This window comes from Bombus vosnesenskii, unplaced genomic scaffold (assembly GCF_011952255.1).
Source record: "Bombus vosnesenskii isolate JDL3184/JDL3185 unplaced genomic scaffold, Bvos_JDL3184-5_v1.1 scf7180000014105, whole genome shotgun sequence".
NCBI classification, from domain to species: Eukaryota; Metazoa; Arthropoda; class Insecta; order Hymenoptera; family Apidae; genus Bombus; species Bombus vosnesenskii.
In genome coordinates, this window is record NW_022883371.1 from 4,932,394 (window position 1) to 4,955,590 (window position 23,197).

Consider the following 23,197-nt stretch of genomic DNA (forward strand, 5'->3'; position numbering starts at 1 on the left):
TACAGTGTAGTAGTTTACTTATATACAAATGTTATTACTTCCTTCAACATGATTTTTGTTAGAAAAATGAATTTTTTAACATCAATTTATAAATATAAATATACGCACATCTCATATATTCATATAGTATATATTTATTACGCACAATTTTGCGTATTCGGCGAGACTTAGTTTATAATCGGTTACACAAACCGATAAAAAAAAAATTCAGTATTTATTATATTATGTATACTCGTAAGAATTCTCAGCTTCGTCTCAGTTCCTTCTCAGTCCTTTCTCAGTTTTTTTCGAAGTATTTGAAAGATCTGCGTTTTGGATAAATGTTTGTACTTTACCTTAGTAATTGGCTGGTATCGATTAATCAGGTGTAAGTTAGTTCTCGAAAAATGATGATGACAGGGCATGGTAAAAAGAAACTTTATGCATCGTATTACGCACAGGATTATTGTCTAAGCGACACGTATCGTATCAAGCTACAATAGTTGGAGGTACCCAACCTCCAAAACCCCGTTCTAGTTCTTCACAAACGGCTATGGTTAAACGATCTTGATGTAGGCCACTAACAACCTGTAAGATACAATTTACATATGATACTAAAATTCTTATTTTACCATTCTAGTTTCATTAATACTAATAGTCCAGAGCTTATACCTGTATACCAATAGGAAGTCCTTGTTTGTTCAAACCTAAAGGACACGCAGTAGCAGGTAAGCCCAAAACATTAATAATTCCAGTGTATGAAAAATTGAATGGTTTAATCAACGGTTCGTAGTGCATTGGTGCCGCAGTTGGATGCGTTGGGTATAGGAACACACCGTCTTCACCTAAAATATCCTATTCGAAGAAAATTGATTAGAAATAAATATTAACAATAAGCATAGTAATGGTATTGATTTAGGAAAAAGATAAAAGTTCGGATATTTCTGGATACATGCTTCAACTTTAGTCAGTCGTTTTCTCGTCGCGTGAATACAACTACAAGATGAAAAGATATTTACAAAAATAATAGAGATCTTTAATAATTGGATGGAAAAAATTTCATTCTGCATGCAGAGCAATATCTTTCTTCTACTTATTAGAAATAACTCGTGATACCGTGAAAGACAAACTAGTATAGTCTGACCAGTTCGCACGAAATACTCGAGAAAGAAATCACGTCCATTTTAATAAATAGTATTGTTCCGTAACGCAATAGTAAGAAAGGAAGACGAAGAAGGTAGGAGCCAATTCCAATCCTGATGAGTTACATTACAGGCACTTGTGAATGTACATCATATTGCATCAGTAGTTTATAAAAGATAAGAGATCATTGATATAATTCATAAATATCAATAATTCATTACGAGATCATACCTGAAATTCTCGATAAAGTTCTTTACTTTCTTGTATGAATTTCGTGTGTTTATCGCTTCCATGCTTCACGGCAAATCTTTCAAACGTGGCAGTAAGAAGAGCTATCAATGTATGATTACTCAGGAATAGTGTCCATTTCAAAAATTCCCACCATAAATTTATATGACCCACTCTGTTCGACAATTCATACGTAAAATCTTTTTCGTCTTTACAACTCATATTGGCCATCCAGAGAGCGATGCTTTTTTTCATTTTTTTTATGTGGATCTTAGTCGCTTTAATTTTATGAGCTTTCTCTAGATATTGAACTACCTTTCTCATGGCTTCTCTTATCTCTGACTCAACTGGAGACGTGAAGTATTGACCACCGTCGTCTTCCATATAATAAAACTAAATTGAAATAAATACTTATCACATACTACATACGACCAATGATTATAATATAAATATTCTATCCGTACCTTAAGCTTCGAAATGTCTACTTTTTCGTTCAAATGCAACATATCTGCGTTCTTGTCCGCAAGAATCTTCAAAGTAGGCAGTAAATCTTGTGCGTATCTGCACATAGGGCCAATAGATAGCAATCTGTTTTGGTCTTCGCTTTGTGCACTCGGGTATTGGCCATCGTTCGAAACCATTCCAGTAGAAGGTTTGTGCCCGAAAAGTCCATTGAAGTAGCTCGGTATACGAATAGAACCACCAATATCTGATCCTATTCCTAGTGGCGAACCAGCTGCAGCTTGTATACAACCTTCACCACCGGAGGAACCTCCGACAATATGTCTCGTATTATAAGGATTTTTTGTAGTTCCATATAAACAGTTAGAAGTTTCCCACCACATGGCTAATTCTGACACGTTCGTTGTTGCCAGAGGGATGGCTCCAGCAGCCCTCATTAACCTAACCACTTCTGCGTCATGTTCAGAAACAACGTTCTTACGAATGGTTAAACCAGCTGTCTGTTTCATTCCAGCAATTGCAATACAGTCCTGTAATCAAAAAAATTTACATTTGTTTTAATATACATATAAAACCATCGTAAGATGTCCATTGCATACTTCATGAAGTAAGATTTACCTTTGTTGTGAAAGGCACTCCAAAGAAGGGTTTTTCTTCAGCTAATACTTGAGGAGATGGAGCATTCTCAGATTTCAAAAGATCATCACACAGTTTTGCTTCTTTGAGGGCGTCCTCAAAGCGATCTTCCACTACACAATTTAATATTGGTTGAATTTCTTTTATCCTATCTATGTATGATTGTACCACTTCTTGTGAAGTTAACTGTAATCATATGTGCTCACTTGTAATTTGTATATAAACACTTATTAATAAATAAACAGAGATTGCGATCATTTTAATTTATTATTTTACAAGTGTCTAGAACTTATCTTACAGTCATTTGCAAACAGATTTGATTTGGATTGGAAGAACACAATGAATTTACCTGTTTATTTCGAATTTTTAATGCTAAAGTAGTTGCACTGTGTAAAAGCGTTAGATCCTTTATAGGAGGTTGAGACTCTGCAGGACCCTTCAAGAATGCAACGAAGGTATATATCCATTTGCCAATGAATTCAATTAGTCGATGAATTGCATTCAATATTTGTCCTTTAGGCTGCATTTTCCCCTGATCTTTGTGTTTAGTTGACATCTATCTAGGAAAAACGTAAATACTTTATGTCAATTACTATCGTTATACTATAAAAAATAGAAATATTACTTTATTTAATTGCGAGTGAAGCTCGTAAAACGTAATAGATAACAGAAGATAAATATAAAAGATCATGTAATTTGTTACAAGTTATCAGATTAATTCTGCGTCTGCGGCGCAGAGAAAAAATTATAATGGCAAATAAAAATTACAATAAATATTACAGAGAACTATTAAATAGTGAAAACTATTAAATATTTATATCGCATCATTCATATGATTATGTATAATTATTTATAATTAAATCACATTAAATATGAAAGAACATGCCAGAATACTTTATCTATTTTTGCAGACGAAAACTCTAAATTTAAAAATTATATCATTTCGAGAACAACAGATTCCATTTTCATCTTTTGCTTATATCGTTCTATGTTACATGCTTATTTTTGAGAATTACGTTATTTTTGCGCTAACTGGCCTGTTTGAATATTTGCATAAACAGACATAGAGAAGAGAAGATAAAAAGAACATTTAAATAAGAAACAGACATTCTCAATAAAATCATACTGCAAATACTGATGGAAATATTTTACGATCGGAAATTGCAACACCAAATGTCCTTGCTTCGAGGCAATAAAAAATTGTTTTGTTAAAATATCTTTACACGATATTACATGAAATTTCCGAAGAATTCAAGGAGAAAAGAAAACGATTGAACGACTTTTAGCACAATCGCTACTAGTCCATCGCACGTTTTCTTTATCATATTTCACATAAAAAACATCGAGTAAATTACTATAAATTATATAAACGTCGCTATCATTACGCCGTTTAATGGTCATTGAAAGAGATCGTAGCGTCGCGTTAATAATGCTTCAACAGCGTGTAATTTAATACAGGGCGGGACAACTTATAATTGCGTATATGTACAATTAATTCATTTCAATCCGTCAGAGTCATCAAAGAAGGCTTTAGACAATTTGGCTTGAATCGTGTAGCAAGGATTATTTTATTATTATCCCTTCTGATAAGAATCACGTTGTCAGTCTAAACACCAGGATCGTTATCTTTCTCTGTGTTTATGTACCATTATGTCAATGTTGATTAATGGACTGACCTTGTGCAATTATCTCACTGTGTCAGCTTGCCGCTTTTATGGGAAACGCCGGTCAGTTTATCGATTAATCGGGCGTACACGGACGCCTTAAGGGACGAACACTAAACGTATCTACGCGAGTACGCGACGCACATTTGAACAAATTCGTTGAAAGTGAACGAATGCCGGCGACGCAATAATTTTAGCGCGCTGACAGACTCGATAATGATGTAATTGAGGTGTTACGCATCAAGGCTACTCAGCTACCAAGCCATGAGAGTTTGACAGTATCCGTCGGGCCGGAAATCAACTCGCGCCGCATTTCAGGCCGGTTGGCTACGCCAATTTTAAGCGTTTTCCATCGAAACTTCTTCTTGAAGTCGTTCGCATGCCGTAAGCGCAATTCCGCTTCCATTCCGTTAACAAGCAATATGTGAAAACTGACTTTTAGAGGTGTTATCAATCAGAATGATTCGTCAAATGGGTTCGTTTGTAATAGGCTAGCCGAGCATAGTCACGAAGTTACTCGCGTAACGGTGGTTGAGTCTCTGCGAGCGTTCCAGCGATAGATTATTTCTGTGACTTAGAAGTCAAATTGATCGACCGCGCTTTCTGAAAAATTCTTCGTTTTAGTACTAGAATATACAATTTATAATTTGTTCGATGTTTTCAGAAATACAAAATGATTTTACCTTCGATGGGAGTCGATCAGTTTGACTTCCGCATAGCTCGTTTATGAATTTTATTAAATAGATTTTTTCGTTGCACGTACTCGACGAAAGTTACGAAGGCTCGCGTGAGATCGACTGTAGGAAACTGTTTCGCTATTTCAACGTATAAATTGATGATTAATAGTTGGGCTATAGAATGTACGCGGCTAATTGATACGTTTACTTACTATTCTGCTATTATACTTTATTTGACGAGTCAGCTGGAATTACTCGTTGTATATTAATGTGTAATTCAGTATCATATGACACTTTACGAAAATTAAGCTGATTTAAGTCACGACTTATCGACAGTGCAATACCGCGTCTCGTATGACGTCGCTTTCCCCAACGCTCGTAGTCGACTGACACCACTTATACCTTCACCGGTTCTGATTATACGAGATCCGCGCAAACGCTATAGTTGCTTGCCGGCCTGGGACTTACTTTTATGCATCGGAGAAATATTTAACGGGTCGGGGATACACTTGTAAGATGGCTGCCTAGCAGCGATGGATAGATTACTGTTACGATATGATGTTCATAACTTCGCGAGATACGCTCTGTGTTGATATTACGTTTCAATAGCCCCTCAAAACCCGAATTTTTGTATTATTGATTTAGTAACATTTCAGCATTTCGTATCGCAAGTCTAGAATTATGACAAATCGTCAATTATATTATAATGTTAAACTAATTCTATATAACGTTACAACTTCCGTGGAAATTTCACTATTTTATATTGTATAAGGTTGGATTTACGAAGATTATAATGTTAAATTAACTTTATACAGTATCGCAATTTCTATAGACAGATTTTATTAGTCGATAAGATGTTTTTATTATCAATTTGATAACCTTTCAGTATGTTCCATTATAGATTACGATTACAGTATTAAAAAATCTAATGTTATTATATCATGCTAAAAGAATATACTATCTTATCTAGATTCATATGTGTATTAGATTTATTATATAAATTTATCAAAAAAGTATTTATATGACAATAAGATCGAATACTAATTATATATATAGAGATATATTAAGTTGACAATGTTCTTGTCCATTTTATGTAATACGTCTTCGTTATCCTTATGTAAGTTGTTTTAATGCTCTCTATTTATTGGATTAATAAGACGTCTGTAATTGACGCTGTTAATTTTACACCGATAGGCGATTTTAAATGTTTATTTGTGCTTGATTTTTGCCATGCGGTTTTAAACGTTTTAGTTTTAGTTTTAAACATGTACGTATACATTTTCAATACAAATTGCAAAGATACATATTTAGTTACACGTTACATTAAATGTTAGTTACAACTATCTTATGCGATATTTCTCTCATTTTATCTGTTCATTTATTCTCTATTTTTGATCTTCTTCATTCATTTCTGTATCTTTCATTCTAAAATTTCAATAAAAATATGTTCAGTGTACACAGTCTAGCTTCGTTAAAGGACCATGAGTCGGGATATAATGTGGCTAGTTACCGAGACAGGTGCATTTCTTAAAAATTCCGAGAAACCTTCTCTGTTGGTTATGAAAACAGATACGGACACCAAAGACATTTGTTTACTTACTTGATATACATGTACTAGGTAGAAACAATGTAGTACAATTAAGGAGCTGTATCCAGCCGCGCCCAGAACCGTATAGATTTTATAGAAACACCTCAAATTTTAGACTATAAAACTTATTTGAAAATTGTCATTATACTTACAATCTTTACGATGTATAAAATCCCTCTTAACTCCCACTTAAATATAATTGCCGTATTAACACATTGTTGACGGGAGACGTGAATCGAAATTTTAAAAATAGGAGATGTTAATCGAATGAATTTTTCATTTCATAAACATTGACATATTTTCTAAAACTATGCGAAAACTAAAATTTATTTCACATTATACCGTTAACAATGTGTTTATAAAAATTTAACCTATATTAACCTGTATATTATTAAAACACACGAAGAGGCGTCTCCACTTTGACATGTCACGATCCTGAAAGGGACTCTGGTATATATGTAGTAACGTGCTCCAGAAATACTTCAAATAGTTTCAAACGTATGCATGTAGCGGAAAATTCGAATCGTTCGACGAAACCAGTTGCAACAACTGGTGGGGATATCGATGGTCAGTTATTGAAGTACAATACAGGTCAGTTAACGTGGCACTACTGTATTCCGAAAATTTCGGAGCATTAATTCACGAGAAGCCACCAGATGGCAGCTCGATCGCACGCCATTAACGAGCAAGAAAGAGTGGGGAAGAGGGCATGGCGTCAATGTGCGCGCGCGTGAGTATATGTGTACGAAGGGTGAATGTCACTTTGTGTCCACTTGCTTCCTTATCACTCGACAAAGAACTCTCATTATCCTTGGTGATTTTATTATTGGCCACGTCTCCTGCTAAGTTAACGACGTAGCGGTATAGTGCAGCGAAGACTGGACACCTACGTCTTCTGTCGTGACATGCGGCTCACGATCGTCGATCACCTTTTTGAGGTTAGCTCAAGACCGCGCGGCTAAGCGCCGCGGTATTATCTCACGAAAACGTCCACCGTCTACGCGTATCTATCTTTTCCATTCTTCCTTTGATCGAAATTGTTAAAACACGTTGAACAATTCGTTGGAATATTTCGAAGATAGTTTCGAGGTCGAAACACGATTTGGGTGTCGCCGTTGCGTTTCTACGTCTCGTCTTTTACTCCCACCCACGCGATTCAGTTTGATTACCGATTAGCTTTATTAATATTTCCACATAGAGTGATTCAAACTCTACCCACGCCAGCTTTGTGTATTAGTTTTGATAAAGTACGTTCATTTTCATGATCGCGAAATAAAGCACCATATGTTTCTTTTATGTATTTTTCATCGATTTTTCTTTTATTGTCAATGTTTTTATATTGTTAGTCTGTCAGATCAATTTTGAGGTATTTGTGAAAACTAACTCTAATAGTGAACTATTTATTAGGATCAGAACGTAATTATCCAATAAAAGCTTAATATTTATAAAAAGAATAGTATAATTCGAAATGGATGTTTCACATGTTTTTTAATACTAAGCAATGCATATTCGAAGTATCTTGTTATACATATGTAAAACTTGAAGGTTATTAATTAAATTGTAAAAAGGGCAACATTTTTACACTGCCAAGTGATTAAGTAGTTAATAATTTCCTAGTAAAGCAGATACGTGTAACGTAAAGTTTTCTAATATTGCTTTCTAATATTAGTGTTTAATATAAATTATTTTACATCGATTACAAGGGCAAATATTCTATTCCATATTTTTTTTACATTAATATCTAATTAATACAAAGTAAATATTCGTTTCCTTAATTGTTTATAATATCCAAATGATTTTTCATCCATTGATTTACGCAATTAAGAGTCAACGTTGCGTTAAAATATTTTATACATCATTTTTTTCAATCAATCCACATTATTGGATTCTGTGTTGAAACGTTATGATTATTATCTTTGTGTGTCATGCTTGAAGAAATTGAATACCATTATGATAATGTATCTTTTTTATAAATCATAATAACTTCTTCTTAAGCTTTTAATCTATTTAATATTTTCATATAGTTTAGTTCTCCAGCGTTTAGTAGTCTGTTTAGTATTCTAACACATGTTTTATCTCTAGACAAAACAACATTTCATTGCTTCGTCTCAAGACTAATTGTTTTGTTTTTCTAGTTACTATTCGCTACATATAGATTATGAATATTACGACGAAGTTTCCTGTCTTCTTTACCTTCAACTATATACCTATTTAAAATACGTCGTGCTGAGTCTTTAACCTTGTGTCATCGTATATCTTTTCGTATTCTACGTTTGCTGACAGGCTTATTTAATAGCGCGCTATATATTTCGTTTATCGGTTTACTGAACCGATTCCAACGTTGTATTGTGCTTCGTTCGCACTCCCGAAACCTATTTTAATTTCTCGGTGACACGTCCTTTATTCGTATTATTGTACATTTCCAAATCAAAGAATTTTTGAACCCTTTTTTTTCAATATCACCGACTTTCCTCTCTCTTCTTCGAATTTTTAACAATACGCAATAAGGCTGTAATTTCGAACTTTAATTTCTCGATGACAAGCTTCTTGTTCCTATTAAATTCCCAATTATAAAAATGTCTACAACTTCTCTCGCTTCCATATCTCAAACGTTTCTATTTCATTTTATAATTTTTACAAATGCGCTACAAGCAGGTAATTTCAAGTTAAATTAATTTCGAGATTCTCTTTAGATTTTATCTTTTTTTTTTCGCCTGTATACTCCTATACCGTGTCCAGAAATAGAAGATAATTTATGAAATAATTAAAACAGATGTTTACCTGTATATGTATGTGTGTATATATTTATGTCGGAGATGAAAGGACACCGGAGTCTTCCCTCTGGAACTTCGGGAAAATCCGTAAAATTTTAACCAAAGTTTACAGTCGTAATTAAACAATTTGCCCTCATTCTGCCCAATTGTACTTGTTTGCGATTTGTGATAATAAACTTGGGCTCAAGGCGACCATCAGTCGCCGAACGTAGCCGCGGTCAACGGGACCGGCGCTTCGCCTAACAAAGGTGTGGAGTTATAGTATGACCCTCATTAAAAGAAATACCAATAGAGGTACTTGACAGTAAAACATTCCAGCGGTTCCTTCGGACAATGAATACCCGATGTTGAGGCACGTACACAGCACAAGTCCAGTTAGCCCGAGGACCCGCTATAAAACCTGGATTTTTCCGGCAATTAAGATTTTCCAAACGGACAGACAATCTTTGTCCCAAATTGACCAATTGACAGCGACGTCAATTTCCTTTACTTTCGGAACGAGGGCTATACTCGACGAATCCGATGATCTCGTGTCCTTAGACACACCCCATCATAGTTTTCCTCTGTGGCATCATTGGGACGAAAATTCGTTCTTTCTTGAGATCCCACCGACGAAGGGAGCAGCACCTGACGATCAGTGAGTTTGAGTTAGAGTAAGTATATCTTTCATCCCGTTGACCGTGGATTCGTCATCGAAGCTAAGACCAACGTCACTAACATCGCAAGTGCCCAACCACCGCTGTTGATTGTCGAATCGGTAGTGTCCATACTCGTAGCATCAGGTCGTATCTTCGTTATAACACAACGATGGCCAACTCCAAGGGAGGTCTATCAAATGCCCACAACCCTGTTCCTGACTCTTCTCCGACATTTATTTTGATGAAAATGAAATAGTCTTCGATGAAAATTTGTCAAAGATCGTAAGTTTCTGTAATTCGTGAAAAGCGAGGAGAAAGCAACGCAGATATTCTTCTACATTTCTCTTTACATTTGTCTGACGATTATCTCTTTACGATACCATCCGAGCTAGGTAATGTCGCGATAAATTTAAGCGAGCGTGACAAAACTCTATTTGTCCAGCGATTCCGTACACGGGAAGAAACTTCCGGCAGTCAAAGTGCTACCATCAAACAACATTGTTACCTTCTATTTTGAACGTTTCTGTACGCACGAACATCTGGATGATTTTGCATTATGTCATTACCAATTTCACGTGTACAATTATTTCTTCTGCGTGCAACGATTTTTACAATTATTTTTTATAGTTTAAAGGCATAGAATACACCTTTTTTCATACGATGCTTTATCTTTTTGTTAAAAAAAAAATAATTGGTTTTAATTATTTGACTGATACAGCTGATTTAATTACGCTTGATTTTTAACTATAAAGTTACACGAAATTAATTTTATATTCTGAAGAAGTTGATGAATATAAAAGTAATTTTTGTTATTAATTAGTTCTGAGTCAGCGAGCAGTATTTTACGACTGTTTTCGACGTTTGATAAAATATCTCATCGATAAATTTCAGTTTTCATGCAAAAATCGAACCTAAATAGAAATTTCTTTCGTCTCTTAAACAGTACGTCACTTTATTTTTTATATTCTTGCATTCTTTAATGTAATGGGCGCATAAATGCAATGTAACAAATGCGGTAGGAATTATCACTTCATAACATAAACATTCAGTACAAACGCATGAAATCCAATAATCGTATTAAACCCAGTAGAACCGGCTTTAATAAAAGAAACCTTCACCTTCACCTTTCATTCATAGCAGATCATTCCTCAAACACGAGCCAACCACTGTATCAGTTTCTTCCTCTGTTTCTTTAGATTCGACGTTATACTATGACACAGTCCATGCTGGAGAGGATATAAACTACAAACTTGTTTCTTCAAACAAGAATACAAATAACCAAGAGATCAGTATGAAGAAGAGTCTAAGCAAGAATCAAGGAAAATCAGATGATACAGAAACGAAGGATATTCGAGAGAAGATGGAGGAGATCGACGTGAAGCCCTCGTCGTCGACAAATTCTATGGCGAACAACCCTGCATTGTTACCTAGTGGTGTTGGTCAAATGAAGCAACTGCAGGGAGCGAAGATGGTTAACCAAACGGAATCATCGTCATCTGGCTCGGCTACGGGTGAGCTGATACGTTGATTATGAAGAAATAGTCTTTTGAGCTTGGCTTTTAACTGTTTGCTTATACTTGGATGGGCGAGCTATTTTATTTTGTCCTATTTTATTTTACTTTAGTTAAAAATCTATTGTATAGAATGGCTCAACAAACGTAAGTAATTAACTCATGAAGTGTTATCATTATAGTGTTAATGTAATTTATTTTATCATTTAGAATTTGCTTTTAATTCATTTACATCATTGAATTCCTTTCTTAAACGATTGAATTGGATCTGCATTTTGTTAATGCAACATTTCCTTTTGCAGTCTGGTTTTTTATTCTTATTATTATCATGTGATTCTTAAACTGGATAAATCTGCTTTTTAATATTGTAAAGACTATTGTAATATTGTATTTGCTTGCTATTCTCCTTCGTTTCTGTATCATCTTTCACTTGGCTTCAATCCTATAATTTCATGAAGTTTGAAGAAATTGAAGCATATTCTTTTTTTATATCATAGAAACTCCTTTTCATGGCTTTGATTTATGTAGCGAGCCTGTGCAATGTGTCTGCCATTTTAATACTACAATCTTGTATCTTAACAAAATAATATTCTGCTTTACTTAATGGGACCTTTATGCAGTTAATTACTTCCTTATTATCTCGTGAAATTGATGGAATCTAAATTCTTGAGTGCTTGATGCAGAGAGAAAGAGAGAGAGAGAGAGAGATTTGTTCTTTTGTTCCCAATTTATTTTTAGCAAGTTTCAATATCTTTTCTTTAGTAATAGTAATTATAATGGAAATGAAACGTGTTTCGATATAAAATTGAAATCTGTTATATCTTCTTCTAATATTGGTACAAAAGTATTGGGAAAAATTTCAAACGAAGATTGTTTTACTCCTGCAAACAGTTAAAAGTTTTCCGTGCTTTGTTCTCGTTAGAAGAAATCCATCATCGCTGATCATCGTTGCACCATTCTGCTCTCTTTTAAGCCACGCTTGCGATTTAATTTCGAAACGGGCATGAATCGATCCGAGGTTCCGCAAATTGTCCCGCAACTTCGTCAAACTCCAAACGTTTCCAGGCGTTCGACATTATCCGGGACGCGTCAGACACTTCAACAAATTGAAACATTGATTAATTACCGCCAAATATAATTTAAACCCCGTTCGTTAAGCAAACTTTGATCACGCTTTATGAATTTCCGCTTTGATGACATCGCTTGACCCATAGACATTGCGCAACAGCATCTACAAACAAAATTCGTATTATATAAAGCCAGAACTTTTTGCAAATAATATTCAAGTAATTTATGGTGATTGATACATGAATTTTAAATTACAAATCCTAAATTATGAATTCCAACTTCTAAATAATGCAAACTATAAATCATGAACGATAATATAATACTATATTTTCTTCAAACATCTGACTATAGTTGTTATTAAATATGACTATAGTTTCGTTCGTAGCAAGATTTCATTTTGATGTAAACAATGATACGCTTTATTGACATGTTTTATGGATATGTTCTAGAATTCTGTTCGTCTTAAAAATTGATAACTCTCTTAGAATTGAAACTTTTGTAGTTGGAGAAATTAGTTAATTTCGTTTGTTAGAAATACGTTTTTTCCAATATTTTATTTTATTTATTAGAAATCCATAGCATAACGGTAAACCTGCTAGTTAGTGCAATTTCACTGACGAGTGTAATCCGTTTAATAGGATTCGAGCTCACAGCCGTGATCTATCCTCAAAATTAAGTATCGTTAGCTTCAATTTGAAACTCTATTTCATCAAAGTTTAAAAAACAAATTGGAAATTAATATATAATAAATATATACCTGAGGCACATTTGTTTCTAAAGCTTGAAATATGACTTCTCTATACGTTGGTAGATAGAAGAAAACTATATTTCTCTATTTATCCGTAACTTCATTTATTAAACACTAACGTTTAATACTTCATTTTTAATTCACACAACTTTTGCCGACTAAATTCGCTTATTTGTAAATAAATTCTTTTATTAAATCTCACTTTCCTTTCTCCTATTAAATTTCTGCAAGCTGATAATAAATTCTCTTCCTTAACTCTTACTACTTAGACTATTACCATTGCTATTACTATCACTATACTATTGCTATTTCAATCAATATAATGAATAATAACAGTGGAGAGAATTGATCAACTCGTATTACATAAATGAAAAATGATAACTAAAGGAGAAAGATAGTGAACTACAATTATATTAAATGATAGACAATGAAAAGAAAATAAAATTCATATATATTCCAATTATACGAACAGTTTATTGAACAGTTGTCTTCTGAAGACTTCGGATGAATGGAATCCTACTGTATAAGGAGATAGGGATGGCAATACAATGCATATTTAAATCGATACATCTTTAAAATTGATTCTGGATAGCCAAATGCCATCGTCAATCGATTGGATATCTCCATGTGCCTCAGCAGTCAATTATTCAATAGGATCATGCCCGGTTCGCATTATTGGGTCAGGATAGGGCAGGGCAGGGCCGTTTGGCGGGTATATTTTGTCCCCTGTCCTGTCCCGATAGTGAGAATCGGCCCTACTCGAGCTTGAAATCGCAAGAAGAATTCATCGTGGGACCTGCAACTGTCGTTTTCGCCTGTGCAAAGGATTTTTGTGACCGCAGAAAGGATCGTTCCCGATTTACATTATTGGGTCAGGATAGGGTTGGGCAGGGCCACTCGGCATAAATTCTGTCCCCTGTCCTGTCCCGATAGTGAGAATCGGTGCTGGATCGAAATTACGAACGACTGGTGTGTTTATTGACTATTTATAGTGTCATAGATTGACCGCGAATTTTTATACAAATTTATTTCTTGTGAACGCAATTACCTCGAGATAGAACTGAAATAGAATCTCGTTTTACTTAATTAGAGATGAAACGACGAGTATTCTGTGTTGGATATTTAATATATTTTTCTTTGTATATTATTTTATTTTCTATGTATCTTGCATTTTGTTCTTAGTTCTTTTAATTTCGTCGTACAATTAGTTGCTTATCATTGTATTATTACGTTCTATTAGTATGCTGTTGCACTGAAATTAGACTATCTTTTTGTAGCAATTATTTATCGGCACTCGGATCTCTAATTAGAGTAAAAGTTTATAATCAATTATATCTTTTTGCTGTCGTAAACTATCAAACTATATAAAAGTATAATTTCTGTTATAGATTTCCTTTTTTTCTTTTTTTGAGGAAATAAGATGTACGAGCTTGTAAATTTGAGGTGTAAATGTTCGATTCGTTGTTAACGTGTTTTTCTTTATTAGAAGTTTATTACCATTAACTATCATTAGATGTTTATTATTATACCGTCAATTTATTATTAACCCTTTGCGGTTCTGTATTCTGAGTCTATGCACGATGATCTTATTACAGTATATCGTATTGCCATAGTGACTGGACACCGTATTATGATCGTAAGTTTTATTACAATTTCGCGTGCGTGTATATGGCAATGTACCATTGTTATACTTTATCGTAATAAAGATGTTCTAATTTTTTTGAAGATCTTTATCTCATATTATCTCATCATATCAATTTTCTTATTTACACCTATCTGAATATGTTTCAAAAATAATTAGAAACTGCAAAGGGTTAAGGCTTTAACAAAGTTAAAAGCTCAATGGAATTTATAGTTAAATAATTGACCGTGGAGATTTTTGAACGATAAATTTGATTGATAGAAATATTTCTATCCAAACATAGAAATTTAATTTATGCTGCGATCAAGCGGGGTGGAAGATTTTTAAAAGTCAGGGCCGTCTTCTTATTTCTCTGTAAATGTGTTATACGTTTTAGAGACTGGATAGAGAATTTATTGCATCTAATCGATCCATTATGTTCTTGTATTACTGTTCTACTTTATTTCTTAGAAATGCAATAATGAGGATAAACACGGTAATATAAATAACGCTATTAAGGAAGAAGATTATTTTAAACGTTTGCAATTAGGATAGAGCTATTACGTAACCAATATGCTTTTAATAAGTTTCTATATATAATCTCAGGAATTATATTATCTTTCCACTTTAATAATTCAGTACAACAAAACAAGCCTTGAACTTAAAAGCTCTGCTCCCAACTATTACAGCACATCATTCACATACACCTCTTCTATTTATATATCGTAATCGTCGTGTAGCCTCGAATACTATAAAATATAGTGCACTTAAACGCTTCAAACGAGTACTTAGCGTGGGACTTAGACCCCTCTACACGTAGAAGAGAGATGTTTTGAAAATTACACTTAATTGGTAATATTGCATCTTGATTGGTTTAAATAGCCTTAATCCTGCTTCTGAGATTAGCACAATCGATTCTTTCCATTGCTACGATATGATTCATCGGGCACATTCGATTCGTAATACGACTTCAATGTGATCCAACATTCGGATAAAAGATTTATTAAGAAATAATTTGTTTGCATAAATGTTTCTTGGACGATCACCAAGGGAGAGAAAAAGAGGAGAAAATAAAGAGAAGGATATATGCAACTATTCTATTCGATTTCCTAGATGAGTTATGAGAATAAATTTACGTAACCAAGGAAAAGAGCAAAAAATAAAATATAGCTAAGAATATCCATAACTTTTTTCTGGTGATTATTCAAATAAGATGTTTGGTTGCCTCATAAACGATTAGTTCAGTATCCTTTTTTATTCTGTTTCCATTTATAAAACTTATATAATTAAAATCAATAATATAAATGTTCATATTGGAAAAAGAAACTTATTTCACGTATTTGCGATAAAAGCAACTACTTTTCAGAATAAATCGAACATCGATACATCTTTGTATGTTTTCTACTAATTGTATTATCCGTTTTAATCGACTTATTAATCATTCTATTCGACTCCGACCTTATCTTGAAGTAATCACGCGATAGTTCACTCGGCTGAGAAAATCTTTCCATGTTTCTTTGCCAATTGTATCATCCATTTAAATCTGCCAAGCCAAAAACTAGAGAAAAAAACATTTAGAACGATTCGCTATCTTTTATCTGAAAGATAAAATTCGCTGAAACTTGTCAGTGAGGATTATCAGGACAAAATTAAACCTGCCACGAGTACTGAAATTTCTGTTGCTTTTCGTCGCTGAATCTATGAATAGTACGAATCTTGTCATAATAAACGTTCCCTCGAATCAAAGGAAATGAAAATGAAGACTGTGCTTATACGATCCCATTCGAACGTTTCTCCATCTGGAAAATTTTGTCGACCTATTCATATTTCACGATTTAAATAGACGTTCGATATTTACGAATAACCGTTCGATACTCCTTTATTTATTTATAGTGTTTGATTTACAATGTTTGACCAAATATTGACCACGATGGAAGGTTCGTCTGTGATTCACGTCTGAATGTTTGCAAAGCCTACCGACGCTTTTGTGATTTTATCGTTATTAATCGTCGATCACTATGACGCCGATTAATCTTGTTTCTAGGTCATTGGTACTATGAATAGAAGGCGATAAAAAATGAAAACAGTGTTACTTCGTTCGATTGATTGGTACAGATCGATAAGTAGGTCTGACATTGTATTGAGTCTTGTGTTTGTGTTTTAACTTTGAGATATTCTAATTCTTATACTCTGACGTATTTGTTGTGAACAAATTTCTGGGATGATTAGACACTTGTTGGGGATTTCGAATTTTAATTGTATTTTGCTTTAATTGTATTTTATACTGTTAACTTTTATAATTTTACCACTCATACGTGCGATATTCAAATTTTGGGAAAAAATGTCTTGAAATCCTATTTCGAGAAAATACTTCAAGTACGTTTCCTCTTCGAATCTAAGAGAATCTAGGATTTCTCTTAAGATTTAATTTCAGATATTAAATTGTAAGGAAGAACATTTTCTAATCTCTGATTTTTACTATTTTCTTTCATTTCTTGCAGATTCTTATAATCTTTTGCTCCGTATAATTTTTAGTTGTAGGAAAAGGATATTTTTATATGCGGTGTTTCCTTGTTGTTCTACAGAGGAGCATAGAACGTAAAGTATCAGTCGTTGTGGGTTCATTTGATCAAAGCTCGATGTCTTCAGTGGAAATGGTTCTGCTGATCGAATTTTCTTTGGTCACCGGACGTCAACTGATTACGTATTTCCTTGAGCAATCTCTCTTTTGAGAGATAGTAGGTTCGCATACCAGACGAAGATGACTACGATAATGGTGTTACTGAGTCTTCCACGAGTTGGGAGACGTGTCATGAATCTTCTCATTTACGTGACAATTAAATGGAGAAGCATTTTAAATCTCGTTGAAAATTATAGAAAATTATTGTGCAAAAATTAGATATTATTTTGCTATTTTGGTTGATCTTTTGATCTTGATGGTTGATCTTGAACGGTTGTTCTATAATAGTAAAAGCACCTGGAACGAAATCTCATTGTGAGCAATAACTTCATTATTTTCTACTTGTATACAGCAACATAAACGAGTTTCCTCTAATTAGTAAAATTCTGGCTCATTAAATATAAAGTGTCCACGGACTTCTCAACCTTAAATCGCTCTGTACACTATGAATTCTTCTAACGCAGCACTCAATCATGGAAAACCACGAGTTTGAAAAAGTTTTGAATATTTTTTTCACGGCATTCTGCAGTTCTCACTTCAATTAAAATGATATAATAATAAGATAAACAAATTATCCACGTTGTACTCTAAATTCAAAGTACGCGTTCAATCTCAATTAATACGTGTATTATGCGAAATGTGGTATTGTTTGGTAATTAAACTCGAAGATTCTTTTCATCGAAGCATATAAAACCAAAAAAATTGTTTAATCAACGTTCATTAAAAAATCACAACAGGGACGATTGCATTTTTTGCATAATCTCGTCGCAAGAAAATTATGTACGAGAATGCAATCAAGATCGTGTGACGAGAGCGAACAAAAGAGGAATGCAAAGTGAAAAAATCTCCGCTAAAGTGTCTCATGCAGTTCTCAAAAAAAAGCCTACATTACATGTTCATATATTTTAATTTTCAAAAGCATGTTACGCTATATGAAACAAATTATGCGCATATTATAAAAATTCTACAAGCGTTATGCAATAATGTTACGTTCTATTAGCTTCTTTTTGCATAGAAAAAATTGAAAAGATACGGAACAAAGAAAAAAAAAATGTCGATATACGTTACTTCGTGTAAGAAATTTAAAGCTTTAAAAGATAAACTTTAACGAGCATCGCTCTTCGTTTATTATTTCACATTGCAAGATATCGTATAACGCGAGAAATATATTAAATATATTTTTACAATATATTTTAAATATACATTTATAATAAAACAGGTAGAAAATAAAAACGGCGAACACTAAAACACTTGCACCAAATATCGTCGAACGTCCTAATACTTATCTCGACTTATACGCAAGAGTATGACTGTATCTCTGTTCTAGTGTTAAGCAGTTGCCTCTTCAATTGCCAAAGCTGCAAGCAAAATTGTGTCACGTCGCAGCTAGCTTCTCTATAGAATTGCCAATACAGCGTCATGAAAGAATTAGCGAGGGTAGAAGCCTAAATCTAAGGATAGAAAGACATAGAGCTATCGAAGAGAGGTCCGACGATGTCCACGGGCAGAGAAGCACGCGTTCACTGCTGAGATCCTGCGTGTTAGGCACATCGTAGCTACTATATTGATCTACCTGTCCGAGGGCTATATCGGTCCGCGTGTTTCGGTGCAGTACCTTTCAGTCCACCAGCGCGGGATCAACGTTTCGTCCTGCTGTATTCATCGAGATCACGTTTCCTTGAAATACAGTTCACAGTTCAGTGTTCGTGTTCGATCGACACCTGTGAATCTTTCTGTTCTTTCTGCTTCTTTTTCCTTTTCTAATTATCCGACACGTTATCATTCGAGCTAATTATAATCCGTAAGCCGGAAGCGTTCGAAATTCGGGATATTCTCGGTGTTTGAATTTCACGAAACGAAATTAAACAATGAACAGTTCAGTTGTCGTGTTCGATCACACTCGTCAATATTTCCGATCTTTTATTATTCGACCTATTATTCTACATCTTAAGAATCTACGAAGGAAATAAAATTCGGTTAACTAATTTTAGTTGCAGTTTCGCCAGAACGAAATTGGTTTATGGCTCGGTTACCGCGTTTAATCGATACCTATGAATCTTGTCAACGTTGTTATTCAATTTCGTAAAATTACGCAGTTCGCCGTTCAGTTTTCGCGTTCGATCAGACCCGTGAGTGGTCCTCGCGTTATCGTGTCACCTTTTTCACTTTACAAACTCGTTACTCTATGGTCTAAGAATCGACGAATGAAAAAGCTCGAATACCTTTGATTCCAATCTCGCGAAAATTGCATAGTTTACAACTGAATTTCCGCGTACGAATATTTTTATTCAATGTGCTATTGAATAAAATCATCTTCTATCACTCGATTTATATTATTTTATCAATTTACTATTCTTCGATCTAAACAATTTGAGATGTCGAGTGGTGCCGGTTGCAATTTCGTAGAAACGAAATTACACAGTTCACGGTTCAATGATCGGCGCTTCTGAATCTTTTTAACCTTATTATTCCATCTGCTACTCTACGATTAACCCAAATCTAATTCAAGGCTTCAATACATCGCAGTACCGCTACACAGTTCACAGTTCACTGGTCATCGCTTGTGTGCTTCGTTTCAACCTGATTACCTACATTATTTCATCAACTACAAATTTATTGTTCCGCAGTAGAAAAATCGCAAACCTTCGATACTCTCAGTTCCAATTGCACGACGATAAAATATCGGTATCGAGTAAAGTGTCTAATGGACGAGATGAATTTTAACGAGATATGTCTCCAGAGCTCGACAGTAGATGGTAGATTTTTGCCATGAGAAACTGGTAACTGGATAACAGAGACAGTGGGTGTTTGCTTTTCTTATTTCTCGCTCGTCACTCCTATTACAAAGGATCACGCAGAAAGCGAGAATTGTTCGAGTCTAGAAGAGGATCGATCGACGCGGTTCTCAAAACGACCGATCGTTTGGACCGGTCTCAGCAGTTTTTCCTGGGATATATCCAGGCCATCCTATAAGTAATGCGGTTTCTTGGGTATGTATTAAACGAAAACAAAGCTTAACGAAGCTAAGATCAACGACGTATTCATTCTTCGTCCTCTACGATTAATTTCCTTCGTCTCTTTGTGTTAACGTGTTAATGCTATGTTACGTCTTACGTCTAAAGCAACGTTTGTTTCGTAAGTTGGTTTGCACCAGTGATTTCGGAAGAATGGAGAAAGATCTTCTGTTTTAATTAATCATATTTATGGAGAATTTAAATTTCCAAAAATATAAAGTACAAATGACGTGTAAAAATGTGGTAACGATCCAAAACGAAATATTTATTATAATATTTATGTAATATGTCAATGAAATCTATGTTTAGTTAGAAATCTCTGTACATATACAGGGTGGTCGGTAACTGGTGGTACAACCGGAAAGGGGGTGATTTTACGCGAAAAAAGAAGTCGAAAATATAGAATAAAAATTTGTCGTTTGAGGCTTTGTTTTCGAGAAAATCGATTTTGAATTTTCGCTCGGTACGCGTGCGGTACGTTATAAAGGATCTCACTGTAGATCGTTGTCTCGATAGAAAAATTAAACAAAAATTAAACAAAAATTTTTATTCTATATTTTCGACTTCTTTTTTCGCGTAGAATCACCCCCTTTCCGCTTGTACCACCAGTTACCAACCAACCTGTATATATATGTAAAAATATGTTGCCTATCCAGAATTACGTATTCACTGCAACGTTCATGTAACGAAAGAAATTTCTATTTACATTCCATCCGCGCCTCTTTAGTTATGCTTTTATGCACTTACGAGAGATTTAACGGTGCAAATATGTACAGAATACGAGTACAGTATATTCTGGTTATACTAATTAGTATGTAAAATAATTCTCTATCTAGATTCCAATTATCTCTTAATTAAGTGCAGAAAATACGAGTTTGCGTAAATATCCGCAGTCCAATTACGATCATACAAATATCAATGTTTATAAATACCGACAGTTTAATAACTAGATAACACATATTTTTGTCAATTTCTATTTTTACGAATATAATTAGAAACATGTGATCTGGCTACATTGCTTTACTTGTTAAATAACATAACGAGTACTATACCTTTAATATTTCCTATATTTTTCCATCATTTCCATGCATTTTATGCATTTTTCCATCTACAAATTTTCTATATAAATATAATCTATATAATCTATATATATAATCTATATAAATATACGATGATCCGCTGTATAGCGCTAACTAATATCAAGTGATATACCTCAGCTACACAAAGTATTCGCACGTATCCTTATTCTGTAACGAACCTTTTCTTTCTTCTTTTACCAAGCTTTATACCTTCTTACATTTACATCTTTAAAGTATCAAATTTTTGTAATCGTATTAAATGTGCCATCAGATGGTACGAAATGTGATATACTTAGACCTACTTAACTATTACGTAAATAGTATAATAAGTACAACGGTGTGCCAATACCTTTTGTATTCACTGTAAAGCAGATTCGAGTCTGCAAAGTTTCCCGATTATTCTGTTTCCGTTTTCCTCATATCGAAACAATAGGTCGACGTTTGTTTGCGTTTTTCCTATCGTTTCATCTGCGGTTCAAGTTAGACTGCTGACGCTGTTAAAGTAGTTCAACGCTTATTTCTAAGTATATTCAACTGTGATTCGAGTTTACTCGAGGCTAGTACGCGTTGCTTTCTTTCTTCTTTTTATTTCCTCGTTGTTTTCTGTTGTCGTTTGCTGTTTCCTCGCTGCTTTTTCATTTCGTCGCCGCTTTCCCGCAGCAACCGTGGTTTATTTCAGCGGAATTTTCACTGGGACAGTTACCTCTCGGGCACGGGTGGTCGCGCTTTTGTTGAAAAGATTTTAATTTTTCTGTGGGAATATGATAGTTCTTTGTGGACCATTGAGAGAGATCTTTTTCTTCCAGGTTTTCTTTTCTTCGCTTCTTTATGGTTTGCTGTTTTAATTAGATGGAGGTCGGTTATTTTGTATTCATTGTAGCCAGTTCTTGCGCGACAAAAGATTCTTCGCTTGCTCTTATCATATCCTTTCACGTTAGCTGTTTCACAATAGTCAAATGATTGAGGTGTTTTCTTGCGAACGACCTCAGGTAGCATAAATGCTTGTAACTATATTCCGTACAACTTCGAGCATAAGTGTCTTTGCGTCTTCGAAATATCGTTTGAAGAGTCCCTCCTCGATGGAATACTCCGAGTTGTTCTATTTACACACATTAAATTTATCTATCTACATTAAATTTCGAATTTTAATAGAAAACAGCCGTTTAATAGCTCGTTTACCAGTTATTAATTTTCTTCTTCCTTGGCAAGAAGATTTTCAGTGCTTCTCGAATTATTTCTTTTTATTTGAACAGCAAAGGGCCATCTTTCTTCTATTTGCAATTTTATTCGAAAGTATGTTTGCATAATAGTATTTCTACGGATTATTTTGTATGCCGCTGAATTAGTAGTTTGATTAATGATCAGGATTATCATATGTATTTAGCTACTGGAATGTCTTTCGAAAGGAAAAACTGGAAACTGACAATTTAGCATAAAGTATAGATAATTTCTATGGTAAATGAATCATTGATAATCCAAGTTCAACGTATTTGAAATTTAGATACGACATATTTCAGATTTATATCTTTATTTGAATAACCAATATTACGCATTACTCTTAGAGCAACTCGTACTGTTTATGTTATTTACTTGGAAGTAAAAAGAATATAATTTACATTTGAGACTGTCTCTTTATAATTTTTTACTCCATTTGTTATTATTGTAGTCTACGATGCATGAAATGTCT

At 34.1% G+C, this 23,197-nt stretch overlaps 2 protein-coding genes across 9 annotated transcripts in view; one reads left to right on the forward strand and one right to left on the reverse strand.

Moving 5' to 3' along the window:
* LOC117239684 (fatty-acid amide hydrolase 2) lies at nt 1-6,897 on the reverse strand. Of its 8 annotated transcripts, XM_033505435.1 has the most exons (8): nt 5,002-5,276; nt 4,876-4,927; nt 2,798-3,004; nt 2,431-2,634; nt 1,815-2,342; nt 1,354-1,743; nt 652-834; nt 1-567 (listed from the first exon to the last, which is right to left on the reverse strand). In XM_033505435.1, exons 3-8 carry the CDS (start codon nt 3,002-3,004, stop codon nt 469-471), a joined length of 1,611 nt encoding a protein of 536 aa, XP_033361326.1. In that variant the 5' UTR covers nt 4,876-4,927; nt 5,002-5,276; the 3' UTR covers nt 1-468. The 8 variants fall into 8 exon arrangements, 7 of the variants coding, with proteins under 7 accessions (XP_033361326.1, XP_033361324.1, XP_033361328.1 ...); XM_033505433.1 differs by lacking the exons at nt 4,876-4,927; nt 5,002-5,276 and adding an exon at nt 6,759-6,897; XM_033505437.1 differs by lacking the exons at nt 4,876-4,927; nt 5,002-5,276 and adding an exon at nt 6,759-6,897 and having other exon boundaries at nt 2,798-3,008.
* LOC117239683 (cytochrome b5 reductase 4) overlaps nt 6,878-23,197 on the forward strand; it is a 27,779-nt gene continuing 11,459 nt past the window's right edge. Inside the window, 3 exon segments of the mRNA XM_033505432.1 lie at nt 6,878-6,976; nt 6,978-7,107; nt 10,986-11,300. Coding sequence (XP_033361323.1) covers nt 6,878-6,976; nt 6,978-7,107; nt 10,986-11,300 — 544 coding nt within the window.

Excerpts from the sequence above, each read along its gene's own strand:
- LOC117239684 (XM_033505433.1), bottom strand. The coding sequence starts at position 6,803 with ATGTCAAAGTGGAGACGCCTCTTCGTGTGTTTTAATAATATACAG. Across the intron at positions 3,005-6,758 it reads TGTGTTTTAATAATATACAG|ATGTCAACTAAACACAAAGA; the intron begins GTTAATATAGGT and ends TTTCCTAGATAG. Across the intron at positions 2,635-2,797 it reads TAAAAATTCGAAATAAACAG|TTAACTTCACAAGAAGTGGT; the intron begins GTAAATTCATTG and ends ATATGATTACAG.